Source organism: Galeopterus variegatus, unplaced genomic scaffold (genome assembly GCF_000696425.1).
Source record: "Galeopterus variegatus unplaced genomic scaffold, G_variegatus-3.0.2 Scaffold747, whole genome shotgun sequence".
Taxonomy (NCBI): Eukaryota; Metazoa; Chordata; class Mammalia; order Dermoptera; family Cynocephalidae; genus Galeopterus; species Galeopterus variegatus.
This window is the reverse complement of record NW_007726858.1, coordinates 284877-306894: the sequence shown is the minus strand read 5'-3', so window position 1 is coordinate 306894 and position 22018 is coordinate 284877. Positions and strand designations below refer to the sequence as shown.

The 22018-nt window shown below is 48.4% G+C and overlaps 1 protein-coding gene across 4 annotated transcripts in view; it reads right to left on the bottom strand.

The window, feature by feature from the left end:
• Positions 1-3899: 3899 nt before the first annotated feature.
• Positions 3900-22018, bottom strand: part of MORN5 (MORN repeat containing 5) — a 35731-nt gene continuing 17612 nt past the window's right edge. For all 4 annotated transcript variants that reach the window (XM_008572022.1, XM_008572023.1, XM_008572026.1 and 1 more), the window contains exon 5: positions 3900-4103. In XM_008572022.1, the coding sequence (XP_008570244.1) occupies positions 4057-4103 (47 nt within the window). In that variant the 3' untranslated portion in view covers positions 3900-4056. The remainder of the gene's footprint in view (positions 4104-22018) is intronic.

The window sequence follows — 22018 nt, the reverse complement described above, 5'->3', positions numbered from 1 at the left end:
TGGAGGCCTGCCCAGACCAAGAGGCAGGGGGATAGGTGGGGGATGGGGGTGCACAAAGTCCTTCATTGGTTTGGAGGTGGAAAAGAGGGACGTGGCACGCTGGACTGGGAGGGGCACTAGCCATTTTAAAGAGAGGAGAGAGAAAACTGGGGATTTGGGAGACCCTACCTCCACCTAATTATCTGGCATATATGCAGGAAATGTAGCAGAGATGGTATTGATCTGTGTGATGACACTTCTGAATGTTTGGGCAGGTTAGAGTTGGGGATGCTTGTTGGCTACTTGTTGACCCCTGGTAGGGGTGCCTGGGTCAGGTCTCTGGGGGGACCACTCATAGAGGGCCAGGGAACAGAGCCCAGTGAAATGGCAGTCAGAACGTTAACTGGATCCGTCTCTGAGTAGAGAAGGGGTACTTGTTGCCTAGATGAGTGTGCCAACTCAGGACTCCAGCTGGCACCTCTGGGCTTCCCCACCAACCCTGCCCAGAGCCAGCCCCACCCACTCCTGAGAACAGAGGACAGACACAGCTGTGCTCATATCCACCCCATCCTGCTGCAACTCTTCCACCCAAAACAAAAGGGCTTGGGCTACACATGACCATGACTTATGTTTTCAAGGGACGCCCATTTGTCCTATAATTCTAGAACTACTTGGTGTCCTGATGCATTTCTCGCTAGAGGCTACTAGTAAGCATGTTTTAGCCCAAGTTGTCCTTCCTGCTTTGGTTAACCTGATGTGTTGCTTTTGGAAGGACAAAAGGGCTTGGGCTACACATGACCATGACTTATGTTTTCAAGGGACGCCCATTTGTCCTGTAATTCTAGAACTACTTGGTGTCCTGATGCATTTCTCGCTAGAGGCTACTAGTAAGCATGTTTTAGCCCAAGTTGTCCTTCCTGCTGTGGTTAACCTGATGTGTTGCTTTTGGAAGAAGACTCTAGGGCAGGGAAAGTGAGTTCATGGTACATATGCTGCTGCTGTCCCTGTTTTAACCCATGGTAGACATTGCTAATCAATTGCAGCACTCTCACTGAGTCTGGATGAGGTTTCAGAATTCAAATGCTTGAAGTTGGCACTTAAAATGAAAACCTATATGCCATTGCTCTGGGACCTGGAGGAGAGCTAGGCATGGATGTAGCTTAAGAAGGGAACCTGCTTTCTCTCCCTTCCAAAGATGGTTGCAGCTGACTAAGGGTAAAGAGAAGGCACCACTGAAAATGTGGGGAGTACAGCTCAGTTCAGAAGTCATCCGTTGGTAACTTGTGCCCTGCCCAGTGCTGGGCACTGACATCAACAGGAGTGACTTGGGCGCCATCCGTGGCCTTGGAGAGCTCAAAGATTTCCTTTGATTTTTGCTTCTGATGATCAAAGCCCCAATGACAACCATGTGGTAAGTGGCCAGCCGAGACCTGCCCCGGGTCACCCAGTACCCACTCTGCCTTGAGCCTCCCCCCAGGGTCTATTCCTTGCGTGGAACACATAGCATGTTACAGTTCAAACATGTCTCCACTACCCTGTTAAGAGCAGCCTGGGAATGTACAAGCTGTCAAGACTATTTATTTAAATACAAAACAAAGGGGAAAACACACACATGGAAAAAAATTGTAAGCACTTTTTTGTAAAACCAATGTCTGTTTTGTTACATACCTTTCATGTTGTGCTTTGTAAATGTCTTATTTGTGTAATAAAGTTAATGCAAGTAGAAGTGCTGGCACTGAAATCCAGAATATGATGGTATTCCATTTCTTTCCCGCTTTCTAGTGAAGGGCTTAGGTCCCTGGCTCTCAGAATATCTGGTCTGCTGGACAGTGCAATTCTCCTTCCTGGAAAACTGGTACCATTTCCTAGGTAGTAAACTTTGCATTGTAAAGGTGTGATGAGGGTTTCTTCTCTAAGTGCTTGGTCACTCCTGCCTCTCATCTAAGCTTTGTAGGAAATTGGGCTGGCCACTGTCCTCCATTCTGGTCCCTGAACACATGTTCTCTGCTGGTCTCTGTGCTGGCTCTGCAGACTCAGAGAAGAGTCCTAGTTGACCCTGTCCTAGAAGAGCTCTCAATCTGGCAAATGCTGTAAACAGACATCCCTCCAGCATGCTATGGGGGCTCAGGATGGGCATTTGGGCTGGATCTATCATATGAGAAGTGCCCAGAATAGGTACGAAAGAGGAGGGTGTTGGCGGTGGGGCAGGGAGGGAGGTGCGGAGGAGCCTATTTGGAAGATGGGGAAGAATTTAATAAGGTGAAGTTAAGGGCATATGGGATGGGAGACAGGGCTCCAGCTTCTATACAAATCAGGGTCTCAAAGTAGCTATTTCAGGTTCCAGAGCCACAGTGTAATCTGGGCAGTGGGGAGTAAGAGAGAGCATCTTTCTGGTGGTTGTCAAATTTTCTTTCAGCTGCAGAATCATTTGTTCAAGCCAAAGTTCCTGCTGTGGAGTGGAGCTACCCTGTAGGGTGTGGAGGTTTCTGCAGCCCTCTGTGGCCTTGCACAGAAATGAGTTACTTGTAAATGTCATGGTGTACATGGTCACCAACTCTGCAGGGCCTCTCTCTTTATTCTATTAGTTTTTATTCCCCTATCTGGGACCCCATTTCTGCCCTTCCTCTCCACTCTTCCAATCCATTTTTCAAAGGTTGACCTAGATTAGTTTAGTTGGGTGCATACGTGTGTGTGTTTCTTACACGAATATACCTTCTGTTTTCAAAACACAGTTTGGAAAGCACAGGTGGAGCTCACCCCTATCATTCTATCAAGGTGACTGGGGCCTCAGAGGAGAGGGGTGCTCCGCAGACCTCCTCCATGGTGCAGCTGAGAGGAACCCAGGCCTCCCTCTGGATTCAGGCCCTGCCCCAGCAGCATCCCTCTGGGCCCCTAGTCTGAGGTCCAGTTTCCCCCTCCCCCACAGACCTTAGCAGAGCCCTCTCAAGTTTGACTCACCTTCATGCCTCCACCAGGCAGCTCTGTTGAGTCAGGGGACAAAGCACAGGGGCTGCAGGATCTAGTGGCCTCTAAGGAGGGACCATGATAGAAAGATCCAGGATGCCTGTGGCCCAAATGTGGCCCTGGAACATGTTGCTGCTTCTACTTCTGGTTTTCATTTGACTAATGTGATCTCTGGGGTGATTTTGAGGAATGATTATATGCACAGCTAACAAATTGTTCTTTAAAGCAAACATACATTGGGTGCCTGCTCAGCGCCAGTTCCTTTACTTGTATTATCTCATTCAACCCATACAGCTACTCTGTTTTAAACACCATTATAACCATTTTACAGATGAAGAACCTGAGGCTTAGAGAAGTGATTTGCCCAGGGTTACATGATACCTGTGGTTTAGCTGGGATTCGAACCCGGGCATGTATGATGCTAAAGCCACATTCTTTCCATGGCACCACGCTGATTCTGAGCTTAGGATATGAGGCTCAAGTGGAGGGGGCTGTTGAGAGGGAGAGGCAGTCCTGGGTAATCATTCTGGGGCCTCTGGGAAGGTACCAGCTGTGAGTCTGGGCACCTGATCAGGTCCTACTGCCCGCTGAGACCGAGGGGGTGAGTGACTATCTCTCTGAACTGCAGATTTCCCATCTGCAGAAGGTGATGCTCAGTACACCTTGCAAGGCTGCTGTGAGAAGCAGAGATAGTGCACACACACTGCCTGCACTGTTAGTTGCTCGTTCGATTTACATATATCTATTATTATGAGGTGATGGGTCTCAAACTTTAACATGCATGAGGAATACCCAGGAATGCAAATGGCTAGGCTTTTTTTCCCAAAGATTCTGATTGGCAGGTCTAGGGTGAGGTCCAGGAATAGCTGTAGTTCACCATTTTGCCCAGGTGATTCTGATGCAGGGGAGAGGAGGATGCCCTTTGAGAAACAGTCTTCTAAAGAAAAACACGTGGGGCCACTGACTGCAGAAAACCTTTATTCCTGAGTCCAAATCAGATTCTAGAACTACGGCCTCTACCCTGGGCCAGCCAGTGCCAATGGGACAGAGGGAAACCACTGCTGGAGGTGGATGCAGAGATCACAGCTTGGGCCTGTGACCCACAATCTTCTCCTAGCCCTTTCGACAGGTACGGATGATCCACTCATGCTCATCATCATCTGCAAGGAAAGAGAAAGAGCCAGTTGTGCTTGGTGCTGTCCAGGACCTTCCCTACCCTTGGAGTCCCCTAGGTGGGGTCTTGGGACTGAGGTGCATTGCAGCACAAGGTGGTGGTCTGTTGGTGGTGACCAGTCTGTTTAGCTCTGTGCTGGGGAGGAACAGACCTTTGACTAAAACCAAATCCCTCACTTGCCCAGTCTTGTGCATGCTGCTTATAGAGGCAAGTCATCTGGCCACCCTGAGGTGCACTGATCCCTACAGGCAATCAGATAGCAGCAGCTTCACACTCAGGCCACTGCCTGGTCCATCTCACCACAAGCGGCACCCCTAGTACTGCGGGTCTGGGCCTTGCCGTGGTGCTAGGAGACAGAGTCTTCAGATTTCACTTTCCTTTCTGGGCTCTCCATTCTTGACCCTTTAAAGAACCTGTGCTTTCCCCAGGAGGCTGACACCCTTGGTATACTCAGGACCTTTCAGTGAGGAGCGGAGAGGAGGCGGACAGGAGCTTGTTGGTATTCCCTCAAGTTTAATGAAGTTTAATGCTCATGACCACCTGATAGGCAGAGGTTGGTCTTTCCCAGTATTTTACAGATGAACAAACAGAAACTCACAGAGGTCGAGTCACTTGTCCACAGCCCCAGGGTTAGCATGTGGGAGAGCCTGGAATGTGAACCCTAGTGCCGCCCAACTTCAAAGCCTGTGCGATTTTTAAACCTCAAACACAGAGAGTTGAGTGAATCCCATTCTTCAGTCCACAGCACACCACCGTCATCTCTTTGTGCAAGACCCCTCTTTGGACTTACTTTTATTTTTTCCCCTTTCTCCTCTGAATCCACACCCACCTACTCCCCCACCACAGCAGGAACCCTCTCTAATGGTGGGATATGTAGCCCTAAACGTGCATGTAGCTCTGTGAAATATGTACTTTTGTTTTGCGTATGAATGTGCTTTTAATTTACATAAATGGCATTGTGCTGTGAATTTCATTGTCTTACTTTTTTCACTGAACACTATGTTTTCAAGCCCTATTGTCGTTGCTACATGTGCATCTAGTTCTTTGCTTCTTACTGCTGCCTAATATTCCATGGTTGGCTCCTGGCACATTTAACTCTCCATCCGCCCAGTGGTGGATATGGAGGTTGCCTGCAACTCCCTGCTCCCAGGAACACTGCTGAGATGAACGTTCTCACCAGGTCCCTTCAAGGATATGTGGAAGAATCTCCCTGGAGCTATATTCCAGAAGGAGGGTCACTGGGTCCTACATAGACTCATGCACCTTCATCGGTACTCCCAGCTAAGCCCCTGCTCTTCCCGCCATACTGCCTGCCTGCCTGCTGCCCGTCTCCCTTCCCTCCTTCATTCCCCTCTTCCCTCTGCACCAGCCTCTGCCCCAAGCAGCTCTCCTTGGGGCTACCGTGCTGGAGGACTTCTTTAACCTGTGCCTAGCCTCCTGCCTAAGAGATGGGGGGATGGGACTATCCATCCTCCTTGGGTGACAGACAGCAGAAGCTGGGGAACAAGGGAACTCCCTGAAAACTGGCACGCAGAGGCCAGCAGAAGCCTGCCCTTCACATCAGATCCCCCTTCCTAGGGATGCCTTCCTCTTCTGTGAAAAGCTTCAGACCCAGGGTCAGGGAGATGGAGGCTCATCCAGAGCCTACTGTGTGCTCGGTGCTTTACAGATACTGCATCTCACTGGATCTTTGTAACAGCCCAGCAGGGTAGGGGAGATTACCCCCATTTTATAGACTGGATGAGCCTTGTCCTGGGTCCAGGGCCAGTGGAATTCAAACCAAGGTTCACCAGGTTCTGCAGCCTGACTCCTAACCCCAGGGCAGATGTGGTAGTGCCAAGAGCATGCAGAACCAGCCACCTCTTCACTATTTCTTTTCATGTGACCTAAGGAAAAAGTCTTGCTGCTTGGCTCTGGCTTTTGAGGACTTCCCTAAATAGCCAGTGGGCCTCAGTTTCCCCTGGGGAGGCTGCCGGGGAGTCCTCACTGAGGCTGGGACACCCAGGGGTGGGGAGAGCGGTGGTGATGCATCAGCACACAAGGAGTTAAGTGCTGGTGGAGCCCACTTTTGCCACACTGTGAGCAGCCTGGTTGATAATTACAGTTCTGAAGTCTCTAGGCTATTCGAATCAGTGCAGCTGCAACCTCTTCAGCGGTAACCCCTGAAACCAGACAAACTGGGTGTATTGTACTGCGCCAGTTCTCAGGCCCCTCCCTGATCGTTAAAAATTGACAGCAATGGACTTAACAGCCCTCTTCACTACCCCTTTCACTCTCTACCTGGCGGCACAGCCACCAATTTGAATCACAGATGCCTCCCCTCCCAGCAGCTGCTCACCAACCCTCCCTCCACCTCCCCTGCGCCTCCCTGGCTCCCTGGCCCTGCCACGCCAGGGTGAGGCTGCTGGAGCACATTTCATCAATATTTAAAATGGAATTAAACCTGAAGCTTTGATTAATGCCTCCCAGATCCCGGAGTTGTGATTACTATTTCGCAAATTGCAATTGTTGGAATATGTTAATATGATTGTCTGAGAACATCTTCACCTTCTCAGATAATTTTCCCCCTTTTCTGGCAGGAGGAGAGGGAGAGTAGGAAGGAAAAAGATGGGGAGAAAATACCCCGCAAACTCTTTAATCAATTGTAAATTATTACCATTGGCACCATTGGCAGTGGTGCAGAGGAAAGGGAGGAAGATTTCTTGTTTGGTGCATTTCTCTTTGAAAGTTTTTAGCCTCTGTTGGCTCAGTAATTCTACTCTGGGACACTATCTTAAGGGAATAATTTATTTGTCTCGGGACTATTTAGAATCATGAAAAAGGAAAATTTACATTTCCAAAACCAATGGAATGATTATTTTGCTGATATTCATTCATTTAACAAATAATTTCTAAACCCTGACAATGTGCCAGGCATCGTGCTAAGTTTGGAGGTGGGGGTGTACACTATAAGCCATGTGAGGCGATATTTAGCAGCTATTGAAAATAATAGTTATGGGGCCGGCCCGGTGGCACACTGGATAGTGCGCCGCTTGGGAAGCGCGGCGGCGCTCCCGTCCGAGGGTTCGGATCCCACATACAGACCGGCTCCTGCTCACTGGCTGAGCGAGGCGCGGGAGCAACGCCGGGGCTTGCGATCCCCGTTGCCGGTCCCCGGTCCGGTACGGGGGCAACACTGAGGGTAGCGATCCGTCGCCAGACACGGAAAAAAGACAAAAGACAAAAAAAAAAAAAAAAAGAAAAAAGAAAATAATAGTTATGAAGTCTGTATAGTAACATGGGGAAATGTTTTTCATGTGATAATAAGAAAAAAAAAAGAAAGAAAAAGAAAAAAGGGAAGAGGCAAGAAACAAAATTACAGACAGTATATTTTGTGTAAAAATTGTGCACAGGAGAAAAATTAAAGATAATAAATTGAAATGTGGATAATAGTCAGCTCTGAGCAGTGTAACTAGAGAGATTCTTCTTTTTGATTTTGGCTTTTCCCAAGTCTTCTTTCATTGATGTGTATTGATGATAGAAAAAAATTAAAATAATTATTGGCTTTTTCCCCTACCCTCTAATTTAACTTTCTTAATGGAGATAAAAAATTTCTAGGTTCCTAGAAATACCAAAAGTGTTCTTGGACTTCTAAAAAATAAAAAGACCTGGCATAAAAATATTGATAAAAATACATAAAAATCAGATAACAGACAAATCTCCTGTGCAGAAGAATTCCAAATAATTTATGTACTCTGTCCTCAAAGAGTTGGAGCAAAACTCCCCACTTCTCAAGTGTGGCTGTGCATAGTGACTTCCTTCCAAAGAGTACAGTATGGAAAGGGAAGGGAAAAAAGTAACTTGACAATGGAAACCTGACAGTCACTACCTCAGCGCCACTTCTCAAGTGTGGCTGTGCATAGTGACTTCCTTCCAAAGAGTACAGTATGGAAAGGGAGGGGAAAAAAGTAACTTGACAATGGAAACCTGACAGTCACTACCTCAGCGAGGTGATCGAGGTTAACATCGACATCAATAAGTTGTATTGACAGTCTGTACCCCTGAAATGATAGGATGAAAATGGCACTTTATGTCTGTGTCTTCCTCCTCAAAACCCACAATCCCAGTGTAATGATGAGAAGAGCATCAGACAAATTCCAACTGAAGAACATTCAACAAAATACCTGTCCAGCCCACAAAACTGTCATCGAAAACAAGGAAAGTCTGAGCAACTGTCACCCCCCACGGAGAGCCTAAGGAGACATAACCAAGTCTAATGTGGTGTCCTGGATGATGTCATGGAATGGAGAATGGACATTAGGGAAAGACTGAGGAAATGTAAATAAAGTATGAGTTTTAGTTAATAATCACCTGTCACTATTAGTTCATTGTGACAAATGCACCATACAATGTAAGATGTTAATAATGGGGGACACTGAGTGTGGGGATTACTAGGAACTCTGTGCTATCTTCACAATAATTCTGTAACTCTAACTGCTCTAAAATAAAAAGTTTATTTCAAAAAATGCATAAAAATCCAGTGTACTCCCTGAAAGGTGAGAGTATCATGATCTCTAAGAGTGAAATCCCTTCACTCCCCAACCATCCAGAAAAACGTCATTCACACCTTTTGCTCTCTCATGGCCCCTTCATACCACAATTTTTGAATCTATACTTATTTGCCTATTTTCTCATGATTTTCTCTCCAATTAGACTGTAAGCTCTCGATGCAAGTACCATCTGCTTTGTTTTGACCACTGGACCCAGCATACAGTAGATGCCCAATATATGCTTTGCCAGATGAAGTCTGGAATAAGCCTTTTTCATTCTGACATCCCTCAATTGCCATCAACAAACATTCCCTGAGCATCCACTTACTGGCATTCAGGTCTTAACTCAAATGTCACCTCCTCAGTGACCCCTAATCTATCTGCCTCCACTCCCAGTCACTCTATCTTGTCTTTATTTTATTTTCTTCATAGCATTTATCACTCTGCAATTTCTTATTTACATATTGTCCAAGCTATAAGCTTCAGTGATGCTGGAAGCCTCATCTGCTTGTTCACTGTGGTATCCCCAGTTCTTAGAAGTATCTGGCACATAGTAGGTGCTCAGTCAGTATCTTGAATGAATGAATGAATGAACACGTTCAATCCTGTGGCCAGCCCTGTGCCCAGTGCTGGGGACAGAGGGGACTCAGACCCAGCAGTGAGTGCTGCCAAGAGGCCCAATCCAGGCACTCTTCAGTTTTAGGTCTGTCACTGGGGCAGGAAGATGTCTTTATTCTGGTTCTGAAGCTTTGGAAGGGACCTCACTGCCACTTGCATGCCCCGCCCGCACAGATCACTTGCAGAACCGGGCTTACAAACAAGAAAAGGAACTTGCTGCAAGAGAGACCTCAAATCTGGCCATGGACTCCCCTGATAAAAAGCCTTCCCCGAAAAGGCTCTCCACTGGTTAGCCTGGACTCGAAGGCCCTTCAGGTCTTCCTGCTTTCCAGGCCTGCTTTCCTCCCTGGCTCACTTCACACTGTAAAATGCAGCCGCCCTGAAGAACTGTAGCTTGTCTTTTCACTTTGTTGTTTCTTTTGCTATGCAGAAGCTTTTTAGTTTGATATAACCCCATGTTCCCATGTTCACCAGTGCCTCTGTGCCTTTGTGCATGCTGTTCCCCTGAGGGGAACACCCTTCCTTTCAGGACCTGGTTCAAGTGCAGGGCCTCTCAGAGCTCAACAGAGGCCCAAGGCACTTTCCATTTCTGGGCTTTAGTGTATATAAAAATGGAAAAAGGCCAAACAAGATGATTATACTGTGGTATATTTTAAACATTTGCCTTTGATAAGTTATTGCTTTTAATACAAACAACCAAATGTAATATAAGTGTGTTATTCCAGGATTTCTTATAAAAAAATATAAATTCACAGTGTGCTAAAGGCATTTGGTCAGGAAATGGGGTGTGAATTTAGAGTTGTCTGATGAACATGGTCTTCCTTCAGCCCTGTCACAATCCAAACGTTGGGCCCCTCATGAATGTGTGTGGGCTGGCTCAGTGCCCTGAAAGCTGTCCCCACCACCCTGCACACTATGGCTTTGCCTGGACGTCAGCCTCCCCTGACCCAGGCTGAGGTCATTCCCACCAGCCGGAGGCAGCGACGTCCGATGCACCCATGGTCTTCAGGGCTCAGCACAGATCGGCACTTAAAAAGTACTTAATAAATACAGGGTGCATGAATGAATAAAGAAATGTAAATCTGGCGACATGAAAGTAACAGGTTTACCCTGTGGGATTTGACAAAGGGGGAAGAATTCCTTCCCCACCCTGGGCAAATGGAGCTCCTGAGAGGTCACGGCAGGCCTGCCAAGTGCAGGTCCCAGGTCACTGGCTGCTGTTTCCTCTTGAGAATCGAGGCCATCAATCAGGCAGCCCCACCACAGAGAGGCTGGGTTGTCTGGGTCATACCTGGCCACTAACCACTCAGGAAGCTCAAAGCCTGGATGGCCTGGGGCCTGCCTCACAGCCAAGGAGGGCAGGGCCAGCCCGTACAGGCTGCAGCTGCGCTTGGCCCAACAAGCTCTGCCCAGGTCACCAAAGGTGACATTATTGCAGTCTGCAGGTCAGCAAGGTGTTGGGGGAAGAGATCCTGAAAGTCTCAGAACAGCTGCAAGGAAATATCAGCTCCCCAGACAGCAAGCAGGGATGCAGGCAGTGTGTGTGATGGTTAAGAGCGTGGGCTTTGGTGCTCTGTGCAACCAGCTCAGAGACCTTGGACAAGTGGCCTCAAACCTCCCTGAGTGTCATTTCCTCATCTGTGAAGCTGCCTACCTTAAGGGTTCCCATGAGGACCAAGTGAGATCATTCCTGAAAAGTGCTTAGCCCTGCGCTGGTGCACAGGAAATGCCAAAACCCAAAAGGAAAGCCAGACGTTGTCTCTGCAAGGTGTGCTTCAGGGTGCATATGACAACACAGCACAGACTGGAAGGAGTTCTGGAACAGACAGACCTTGGTCCGGTGCTGAGCCACCAAATTGCTGGGTGATTTTGGACAAGTCACTCCCCCTCTCTGAGCCAGGCTCCTCATCTGTACAGTGAGTTTAATCAGACCTCCTCCAGAGGGCAAAGTGAGGACCGGCCAGGATGAATGGCACTCGGTGAGCACCCAGGAAGTAGAAGCTACAATTGTCATTTTGATGGGCCTTTAATTCCCAAACTGGATACCTGAAAGGGAGTGTCCTTGAGGGACTCACTCAGGACACTCCTAGGACCTCTGCTTCCCTGCCAGGATGGAGGGGGGAGCCAAGGGAGGAGCAGGACTTTACACAAGGATCAGCATCATAAGGATCCAGAGCCGCAGCTCAGCTAATGATTTTTGTTCAAAGCTGGGAGGGCAGGCTGGGGCAGGCGAGCCCAGTGATGCCAAACACGCAGATTAGGGTCACTGAGCACCCACAAGTTGGGCTCTGCTACCTCTTGCACCCCTTTGGTCTGAGCACACCTGCAGTCACCACTGCTATGCAGCTCCCACCCTGTGTGAGTGGGGGTGCTGGGGTGGGGACTGGGAAAGGGAGGAGACCAAGATGAAACAAAGCATCTAGCCTCGGGAGAGAGGAAGAGGCTACACCGGTTGAGCCTCTAGGAGGTCACACAGCAAGTGACTGGCTGAGCATTGCTATGTGTGAGTCCCTGAGGTCTGAGTGTGGTGTGATCACATGCAGAGGGAGGAGGCACTTTCGACCCGCAGAGACAGCCCAGTGCCCATCCAAAATGCCAGGCTGGCAATGAGCACTGGGGCTCGGCCAGGTTCTGGAGAAAGGGGGCTTATGAAGTGGGGGGCTGCCCTCTTCTTCTGAAGCCCATCCTCAGGGGGCTCCAGGCTGGGATGGGGGTTACATAGCAAAACAGGCTCCCCAGCCTATGAGCACCTGTGGTGCCACCTACAGCCCTGCCACACCCACTGTGCAAGTGCAGGGCTGCGTGAGGTGGTGGGGAGTGCCAAAGCAGTGCCATGGTGAGGGCCTCACAACTCCCGACAAGAAAGAAGCTTTGAACTTTGCTGGCAGAGGCGGTGGCCAGAGGCCAAGGGCACAGCATTGTCAATATTGACTGAGGGGTCGTTGCCCAGGCAGAGCCTGCCACAGGGCACTGGGGAAGGCCTTGAGGCTGCTTTCGCTTCTCCTGGTAAAGAAGCATCTTCTGGGCTGGGTGAGCCTTTGGGGAATGGATTAGGGTGAGCCACTTCACCCACTGGGAACTAGAGGCACAGGGCCCAGCACCCACACACTTTTCAAGGCCTAATCAAATGCAAGAGGCTTGGAAAAAATGCTTGACTCTAAAATATAAAAAAGAAAAAGTGAAATTAATAAATCTCATAATTAATGCATTCAGACTTAATTGATTATAAAGTTTAGAAATTAAAACCATTTATTACACTTGAAATTAGTTTGTGGGCTTGATTTCCTCACTGTTCCAGAATTCTCCAGTATGCACATGACTCAAGAAATCAGTCGATTGTTAAAGACTTGTAGTCAAACAGTTTACCGAGCAAAGTTATAAAGATCCTTTCAAAGTTTTAACTGCAAAAAATTTATATTTAATGTGGGAACGTGTATATATTTTGTTTTAATGTGTTGAAATAATCGGGTGAGGTCTCCAGGGCCAGGCCTGGAGCTGGATTTGGAGCTATCAATGGGGAAGGGTGAATTGGGGCATGTGATCACACACACTCGTATTAGGAAGCACTTCCCTGTGCCCGGTGCCATGCCTGCCACTTTGAATGCCTGGTCTCATGCAATCCTCTTTAACACCTGCGTGTATGCACAGCTGCTGTTTTCTCGAGTGGGAGTTTTAGGTGCTCCAGCTGATGGGTAGGGGGAAAAGTGCCCAGAGTCACAGTGACTCGTGGAAATCTCTTAGGAGGACTCCATGCTGCAGAAGGACATCACAGTAAGTGCCACCCAGCCAGTCTTCTGACATTGTTGGCACAGAGAGTTAGTCCTGTTGTTGAGGCCCAGATGCATAGCCAGCTTGTGTTTATTGGTGACACTGGTCAAAAATACATATCCTTAAATACTAGAGTCATCCTCTGTGTGTCAAGATACTCCCAGGACAGGAGGCACACAGGCTGGAGACCGACTGATTCCGAGCAAGTGTGTGTTGAACGCAGGGGACATGCAAAATCACCAACACTGTTTGTGGTCAATGTTCTTCTCGCTTCCCCTCTTAAAATCTTTTGAGCACTGATACTTGAATATGTGTTCACCGAACAAGTTCATGATGCCTAGCCAGTGCACTAAGGCAGCACGGGGAAGCCAAGTACCACAGCCAAGATCACTTTGGCCTGACCCCGTAGCATTTGCTCTGAACCTCTCCCTTCTACCCCTGCTCCCTGCTGCAGGTGGATGAGGCGCTGAAGGGGGCCTGGCAGTTGGGAGCCTGTTGTCCAGTTGGCAGATGCTGAGGGCTGGATTAAGGCTGGGGCAAGGGGTGACAGCCAGAAGGGATGTTAAGAAGGAATCCGCAGAACTCTGTGACAGGCTAGAACTCCTTGAATCCTCACGGCAATCTCATAAAGTCAGTGCTATTATCTCTGTTTCACAGGGGAGGGTACTGAGGCTCAGAGGTGAAGCCTTCTGTCCAAGCTCACCCAGCTAGTGAGTGGTGCTAGTGAGGGTCACAGCCAAGTCTATCCTCAGAGCTATAGTCCTCAGCCACTAGCCACTTCCCTAAGAAGCTTTTCTGCAACTCCTGTCATTAACTCCTAATGTCTGAAGAATTGAAGCAAAACTCCCTAACCTGGCATTCAAGGCTCTCTCCTGCCCACACTGGGTCCTCTGTCTTGAATGCCCAGCTCAGACCCACTCCTACCCACCCATCAAGGCCGAGTCTGTCCAGCGCTGCCTGAGGCAGGCCCCCTCGACTCCTCCCCCATCCCTCCACACACAAGTGGGTCTCAGGTGCTCTGTCTCAAGATTCATCTCTCTGTGCCTTTGCCATGCTGTTCCTTCCCTTCCATGCAGCTCAAGGCCGAGTCTGTCCAGCGCTGCCTGAGGCAGGCCCCCTCGACTCCTCCCCCATCCCTCAACACACAAGTGGGTCTCAGGTGCTCTGTCTCAAGATTCATCTCTCTGTGCCTTTGCCATGCTGTTCCTTCCCTTCCATGCAGTAAAATCCACCTCTCATCTTTCATGGCCTAACTGAACACCACCTCCTCCCCCAGCACTCTGTGATTCTAGCTCCTGGCACCAGAGAAATGGGGACACTCCCAGTTTTTGGGGGGAAAGAATCTCATATTTGATATTTCAATGTAAACATTAGTATAAGTATCATAGGGAATAGAGGATTGTGTTTTTTACTTCCTTCCATATTCTCTTTTATGGTTTATGTTATTTTTATGCCTAAAGTGTATTTTGAGAAATGGGAGGTTCGCTGCAGTCTTTTGAGCACTTGGGCTGCCTAAAGGCCCTGGGCTTCTGTCTAGAGAACACCCATCCCGGTCCTGTGACTGTCATAAACATATGCATCTGTTCCCCCCAGCACTGTGCTGGTTTGGGTGGGGTGACCGGCACTGGGTCTGGCCCCCAAGTGAAACCCAGGTGTACGCAGGGACTCAGTGAAGGCCTGTGTCTGGTGGGAACTTAGGAGGTATGTGGCTCTAGGTGGATAAGAAATGATGGGGATGATGGGGAACCCACCTGGACCAGAATGCCAGGGGCTGGGTTGGGACATCAGAAAACCACAGGCCTCTAGTCCAGTCTTGAAATCGGCATCAAAAGCAGGTGGGAGGAGGCCAGAGAGCAGTTCGCCAAGGTGACAGTGGCTCATCCCTTTGGGATGTGGAGTTAAAGAGGCCCCTGTTTTTTAACTTTTCACCGCAGGGTGTAAAACACCCACAACATGTGGTCACCGACATGCACCAAGCACCCTGCACAGGCCCGGCACTGCTCTCGCTGGATCCCTGAGCTTTCCCACTTCATGCTCACCACAACCCTGTAAGGGAGGTCTGCATTTTTCAGACAAGGAAACTGAAGCTCAGAGAAATTAGAGATGAGCTCAAGCTCACACAGCTGGTAAGAGGCAGAGCTGGGATCTGACTGCAGATCTGGCTAACTCTAAAGTCTGGCTCATAACCCTATCTGCCTCTCCCGGTCCTGAGGTTGGGCGGGGGTTTTGGCCATCTGCCCTGAGTTCCAGAGCTTGGCTGGAGGAAGAAAGATGAAGCTCTTACCCTGTGGGCTCTGGCTTTGCATTCACTTCTATTAAAGGAGGCAAAACAAACAGTGCCGGCCTGGGTTGACTCCAGCTGTGGAAGGGGAAGCCGTGTCCTTTGGCCGCCTCCAAGAGGCTGCCGTGGGGGGTGGAGGATGTATTGTTACCAGAATCCGATGGGCACCATGGCTGGAAGGGGAATTTCCAGGGCCTTTGGGATTGGGATGGGGAGAGAGGATGGCAGTGGGCAATTCCTGCAGGTCAGGGAGAGACAGCAAGCCAGACAGCTCTCACTCCTAGAGCAAAGATCTCGACAGGGCCTATGGATAGCTTCCATGTGGCCAATCCTGCCCTCTGTAGGCAAATTCTGTTGGTGGGTTCAAGTGTATTTTTCTAGGGGAAAAAGTCCTTAACTTTGCTCAGATCATCAGAGAGATTGGTGACTCAGAAAGTGCCACAGTGTATCTCAGTGGTTCAGGGCATGGCCTCTGGTGTCAGAGAGACCTGGGTTCAAATTCTGGTGCTTCTCTTTACTAGCTGCATGACCATCAGTAAATAACTTACTCCCTGAGCCTCAGTTTCCCCATCTGCCAAACAGAGATAATGGCACATCCCTCAAACAACTGGGATATGGTAATAAGTCCCTGGCACAGTGGAGGCATTCAACACTCATAACTTCCCTTCCTGCCCCTTCTGCTTCCAGCAAATGCCCAAGTCTGCTGGCAGGGATGTGCGATCTGTGCGGGCATTTTATTTGGCAGTTACAAGTGTGAAATTATCTTCCACAAAGCCTTCATTATGGTGCTGCTAACAATACCACAGATAAAGCAGGGATGCCCCTGCATGCCAGCCTGCAGGTGATTATAACATTTGGGTAAATTGCCTTTTGTCTCGCTGGAGAGATGATGGCGGGAGGGGCTGCGATGGAGACGCACCAGCCATTTTGCAGGAACCACAGGGAAGCATTGCGGCGAGGTGGCCTGGGTCTGTGGAGGAGCCTTGGCCGGCAGTGGGAAACAGGGGTGTCAGCCCGGGTCCAGCGCAGACAGGCTGTGTGGGGTCGGGCACATGACTTGCTCTCTCTGGGTCTCAGGTTTCTCACCTGTCGGGGGAAGGCAGTGGCTTCAAGATTAGAGGACTCTTGGTTTGTCATTGGCACTGAGAGACTTTGTCTTTGGCCAGTTTTTGAGCAACAAAGTGGGCAGAGATTGTCTTGGGAAAAAGAACTTCCACTGCAATCTTATCCTCTCTGGGTGTGTACTTTTTATGTCTTTGGGCTCAATTCTTTCTTTCACTAGTAAACTCCAACTTCTCATTCAGAACCAGCTCCAATGCCATTTCTAGCTTTGGAGTCAGCTGAACCCGGGTTCAAATACCAACTCTGCCACTAATTATCTGTTTGACTTTGGGCAGGCATTTCACCTCGCCTCAGTTTCATTATCTGTGAAGTTAGAATAATAAAGATAACTATTTTGCAGGGTTACTTTGAAGATCAGATGAAATGAAATAAAATAATACTGTAAGCACTCAGTAAATGCTGGCTATTTTTATTATCCTGCTTTTTCACCTGAAATAGAATATAGATACCTTTGTGTATCAACAGATCTATTTCTTCACTGCCATTTTTTTTTTCCTTTTTGTCTTTTTTTCGTGACCGGCAACGGATCGCAACCCTCAGTGTCGCGGCCGAACCAGACCGGGACCGGCAATGGGATCGCAACCCTCGGTGCTGGGTCCACACCTCGCTCAGCCAGTGAGCGGGAACCGGTCTGTATGTGGGATCCGAACCCTCGGCGGGAGCGCCTCCGCGCTCCCAAGTGGTGCACTGTAGCAGTGTGCCACCGGGCCGGCCCTTCATTGCCATTTTTAATGACTGTATTGTATTCTATTGTAAGAATACACTACATGTTACTTAATCAGTCTTCTGTGGGACACTGGGGATGTGTCCAGTTTTCAACTGTTTAAACAATGCCAGAGAAACCTTAGAAGACCACAGTGGTCTTTTATTTCTGGGTGTTCACTATGCAGCTTTTCTAATGTTGGGTGGGGAGCAGATACACACCAATGTCTGGGAGCTCCTTGCCCACACCTCTTTCCACAGGTGATCTTGGAAAACCTCAGGAGATCAGTGGAAAACCTCAGGAGGCAGATGAGACTGAGTGTGAATCTCAGTTCCTGCCAAATTTCCTGGGGAAATTCTTTAACCTCACCTAGCCTCAGTTTCCTCATTTGTCAAACAGGGATCACACGAGTACTCTCTACCCCTTAGTTGAGTGTCTGGTGCATGGTAAATGCTCCGTCAGTGTTAGCTCTCACCACCATCATCATCTTCACCCTCCTCATTCTCACTCTGGTGGAGCCAGCCGTCACCTCCCAAAGACTCCAAATCACATAGGCCAGGTCACTTTTCAGATCCCAACTCACACCCCTTTCTCCCACTGCCCAGGTAGTGAAGTGCACATTCAAAGGAGGCTTGTGGTCTTGATTTTAAATTCTGTCTGGAACCCACAGGTTCAAACGCAAAAGGGCCCTCTCTGCAAATAATCACTGGTGTGTGATATTTTTAAGAAGCCAAAGCCATTGTTTCTGATTGAAGGAAAGTTGGTGCTATTTTGAAGAGCAGCACGATTAAGCGGTGGCGTTATCTCTTTAACCATTGGGAATTATATGCTGTTTGAAAGATTTGTGAGCTCTAGGACATTTGCCAGATGTGCTTGATTCGACATTTCAGACAACAAAGGGGATAATGTTGGCGGGAATCTTGACGGCATTTCTGATGATCAGGATATTCTTTGAGGATGGTACTGAGACCTTTCGGGGAAGAATTTCAGCTTTTACATAAACTAATTTGGGATGCTCACTCTCTGTCTTCCACAAAGCAAATTTAGTTCATTGTTAGTTGTATATGTTAAAATGGTTATGAGGGTTTTTTCCTTGAATATTAATAATGTGCCTTTCATCTGAGACACTCACATGGGGTATCATTAATTGGGGGGAACGAGTAAGGATTAGTGGTACAGTTATTTTGCAAACGATTCCTGCTCATAACATTGAGGCAAGCAACAGCTATATGAAAGAGATACACATACAAACTGCCACTGTGGCTCTGGTTTATCCTTCCTGAAAGAAATGAAAGGGACTTGTGGGAGGGGGAAGGGTTAGAGTTAATCTCCCAATTTTCCATCATACTAAAGGTAATTATCCCACATATCTTCAAATGCTTCCTTATTGGCTCATAGAGTATAAAGGACCCCTTTTCAAATAAGGTAGCATCTCTTTTTGGGGACTGTGGTGTTTGTACCTTAAGACTCTGAAACGGACATTTTCATTCATATAGGAGTCTTACTGAGCTCCCACTGGGTGCCAGGAACTGTGCTTGGTAGTGGAACAGCTATGGATCAGACATGCCCCTGTCTAGGAGGGGAGATAGATAAGTGCAGAATAAACTAGTCCATGAAGCTGGCAAGAAGAAGGAAAAGGACAGGCTTTGGGAATATCTGGGTTTGAATTTGACTCTGTCACTAGCTGTGTGACTGTAAGCAAGTTATTAACCTGGCTGAGACCAGGTGCTCTCATGGAAAACAGTGTCTCATGTAAATGACCCACTTGGGGTGACAGGAAAGAGCAGGTGAGATAAACTCGTACAGTGCTTAGTGCAGGGCCCAGCAGGGTTCTCCACAATGAGCATCCCTTTCCCCGAGCTGTGGATGTCCAAGTGAAGCCACACGCCAGTCTTCAGGGGTTACAAGCAAAGACTTCCTGGCCTTCTGTTATGCAATAAGCACTGAGAGATGAGGAAGTCTGCGACAGGTGGAGTAAAGACAGGAAGGCATTCTCTGCAGGGGGATATATGAGGTCACAGTGGGGAGTAGAAAGTGCTGGATGTGTTTACCAATGGAGGGCAGCTGATCTGGCTGGACTAGAACATGGGGTGGAAGAGACAGGAAGATGGAAGGTGGACCTTCAAAGTCAGGCTGGGACTCTGAATGCCATAATCGAGAGCCTGCAGACACCAAAGTTTCAGATCATTTCATTTCCCAAGCAAAACCCCCGAGGCGGCTGAGAGACCTAGCATATCCAATCACATCTGTCTCCCTAGAGACTTTCTCTCGAGCACCTAGAGAAAGTTTAGCAAATCCCAGGGCCTAACTCATTTCCCTCTCCTTCAGCCTGAGTCAATAATCATCATAATGACAACAGCCACAAATACCAATCACTGAACACCTGTATTGGGCCAGGTGCTGTGCTATGCATTTTGCATACTTAATCTAATTTTTTCTAACCACAACTCCTCCAGACAGGTATTACTATAATGCTCACTCTACAGATGAGAAGACTGAGGCTCTAAGAGGAAAACTATGACCAGAGGTATGGATTCCAGGCCCTGGGCTTTTAGCCACCACACCATGCTGTCTCCCTGACCAGCTCTCAAGCCTCCTGTACGGCAGGAGGTCCTAACTCAGTCTCTGTTTTGTTTCGTGTTTGCTGTATTAATTGTAATACACAATAACTGTTTACAGTTGCTATCATTAATGGCTTTATGGTCCCAGCATAAGCAGCAGCAGGGTGTGGAGCAGAGGCCACCAGACTTGTAAGTAGAATGGAAGTGGGTTTGAGTTCCAGCTCCACTGTCACCAGTCTCTCATTCATCACTCCAAGACCGAGCTTCCTAATCTCAGGAAGAGCCCATTTCCAGCTTCCTGGATGCACGGGAAGTTTACACGAGATGGAGGGCTCATGAGCTCAAAGGTTTCAAGGTGGGCACCAGAAATGACTGATACTGTTGGGTGTCAGACAGCAGGGAGTGGTGGGGACCTGGGCAGCACAGGCCCCACCAAGGTGCCTAAACCCAAGAAATTTCAAGCATTGGACCAACCAAACGAAAACATTACAGACCAGATTTGGCCTGAGAGCCACTGGGTTGAGAATTCTGATGGATAGTAAGCTGCTTTGAAGACTTGGATATGCATAGAACTATAATGGATTGTTTTTATTATTCAAAATAATAAGTTGTCTATTATGTACCAGGAAAATTTTGTATTATTAGTTGAAGAATATGAGGGACTTGAGAGCAGGTGCTCTGCCTGCCTGCCTGCCTGCCTGCCTGCTATTTTCATTTAAAAATATTTAATCAGCTCCAACTTGTGGGAGTTGCTGGGGACACAGTGATGAATCAGACATAGTCACATGGTCCCTGCCCTCAAGCAGCTCCCAGGCTGGGGAAGATGAGCAAATAAAGATACTTCTACTGCAACAGGCCAAGTGCTGTTGGGGAGGCTTGTGAGGGTACAGAAGAGGGGCATCTAACCCGAACAGTGCAGTGGAGGGAGGGAGGGACAGAGGGAGAAAATGGTTGGTCAGGAAAGCACCTAAAACAGTGGCCTACCAATGCCTGGTCCCAACCCTTAAGATGATTGTGAAGTCAATTTAATGCATAGCAACCAGCATTTAAAAAATTAAATAGAATAGAAAATATCATAGTACATTGCGTGTGCCCGTGCACATGTGTGTATACTGAGTCATGATGTAAAATATTCCTTATTACGGGCCAATGGTTTGAGAGCTACAGAGAGAATATGGTGCCTGCCCTTATCCCCAAAGCCTGGCATTTAATAGGTGTTCAAAGACCTATGAATGATGGAAGGATGAATTTAAATTCTCACAGCCAGGCAGGTACCGTCCTCCCCAGTTAAGAAAGGTATTCTCTAAAACCCAAGTCAAGCAAACCTGGATTTGCCAAGCATGTTTGCAGTTAAGAAATTTGTAGTCTAGCATTCAGGGCTATCTAGTCAGGTCTGAAGGAAGATTCTTTGACTGGAGAAATAAGCCAGCAAGGGATGGGGTGGGAGCTGAGGCAGTGCAGAGGCCCGAAGGCAAACCAAAGGCAGCTCTTGCGCCAGTGCCCTGGCCCATGGCCTTGTATAAAATAAGCGTCCCTGACTCTGACCCACTCAGGTGGCCTGTGCTCCATAATAGCAGTGGCTGTGTTGTGTTTACTCTGGGATGGCCTCAGACACACACCTCAAGCCCACAGGGCTAGCAGCTTGTGCCTTCAGAGCACTGTTTATGGGGGCAGATTGGAATGCAGGGGAGAAAGGGCCCGGGGAAAACAGAAGGTGGACAGGAGCCCGAATAGGTCCCTTGCAGGGTGAGGTGAATATGGGTTAATGACTCGGTGGCCACAAACAGAGACTTCCTTTTGGTGGTTTCCAGCACACTCTGAACTTGATCTGTTCTATAACATCAGGGCCAAAATACCCCTTGGCCACCTTTATCCTCCATCATAGTCTCTTAAGGTTGGAAGGTCCCTAGAAATTATCCAGCCCAATTCCCTCATTTTATTGACAAAATTCAGGACTTGGAACCCAGGTCTCCTATCCCACCACCCTGGGCCCGTACTCCTTCAGGTGCCCCTTTCCCACCATCTTACCAGAAAGACCTCTTTTCTAATTTTACACCCCTTGGCCTCTTCTCTATGTGTAACCAGAGAAGTCTTTCTAAAGGACAAATCAGCTACTATGCTACCTGTCTAAAACCTCCCCTTGCTCCCTACTGCCTTAGGGTGCAAAGACACCCATGATCTTTCCTCCTGCCCTCCCCCACCCACCTCTTGGGCTTCCTGTCTTGCTTTTCTTCTCCTCACATGTTGCCACCTCATGCTCCCGAACTACTTGCAGCTCCTGCATGTGAAATGTTCTCTCCCAGCTCTAATCCTCTTGCA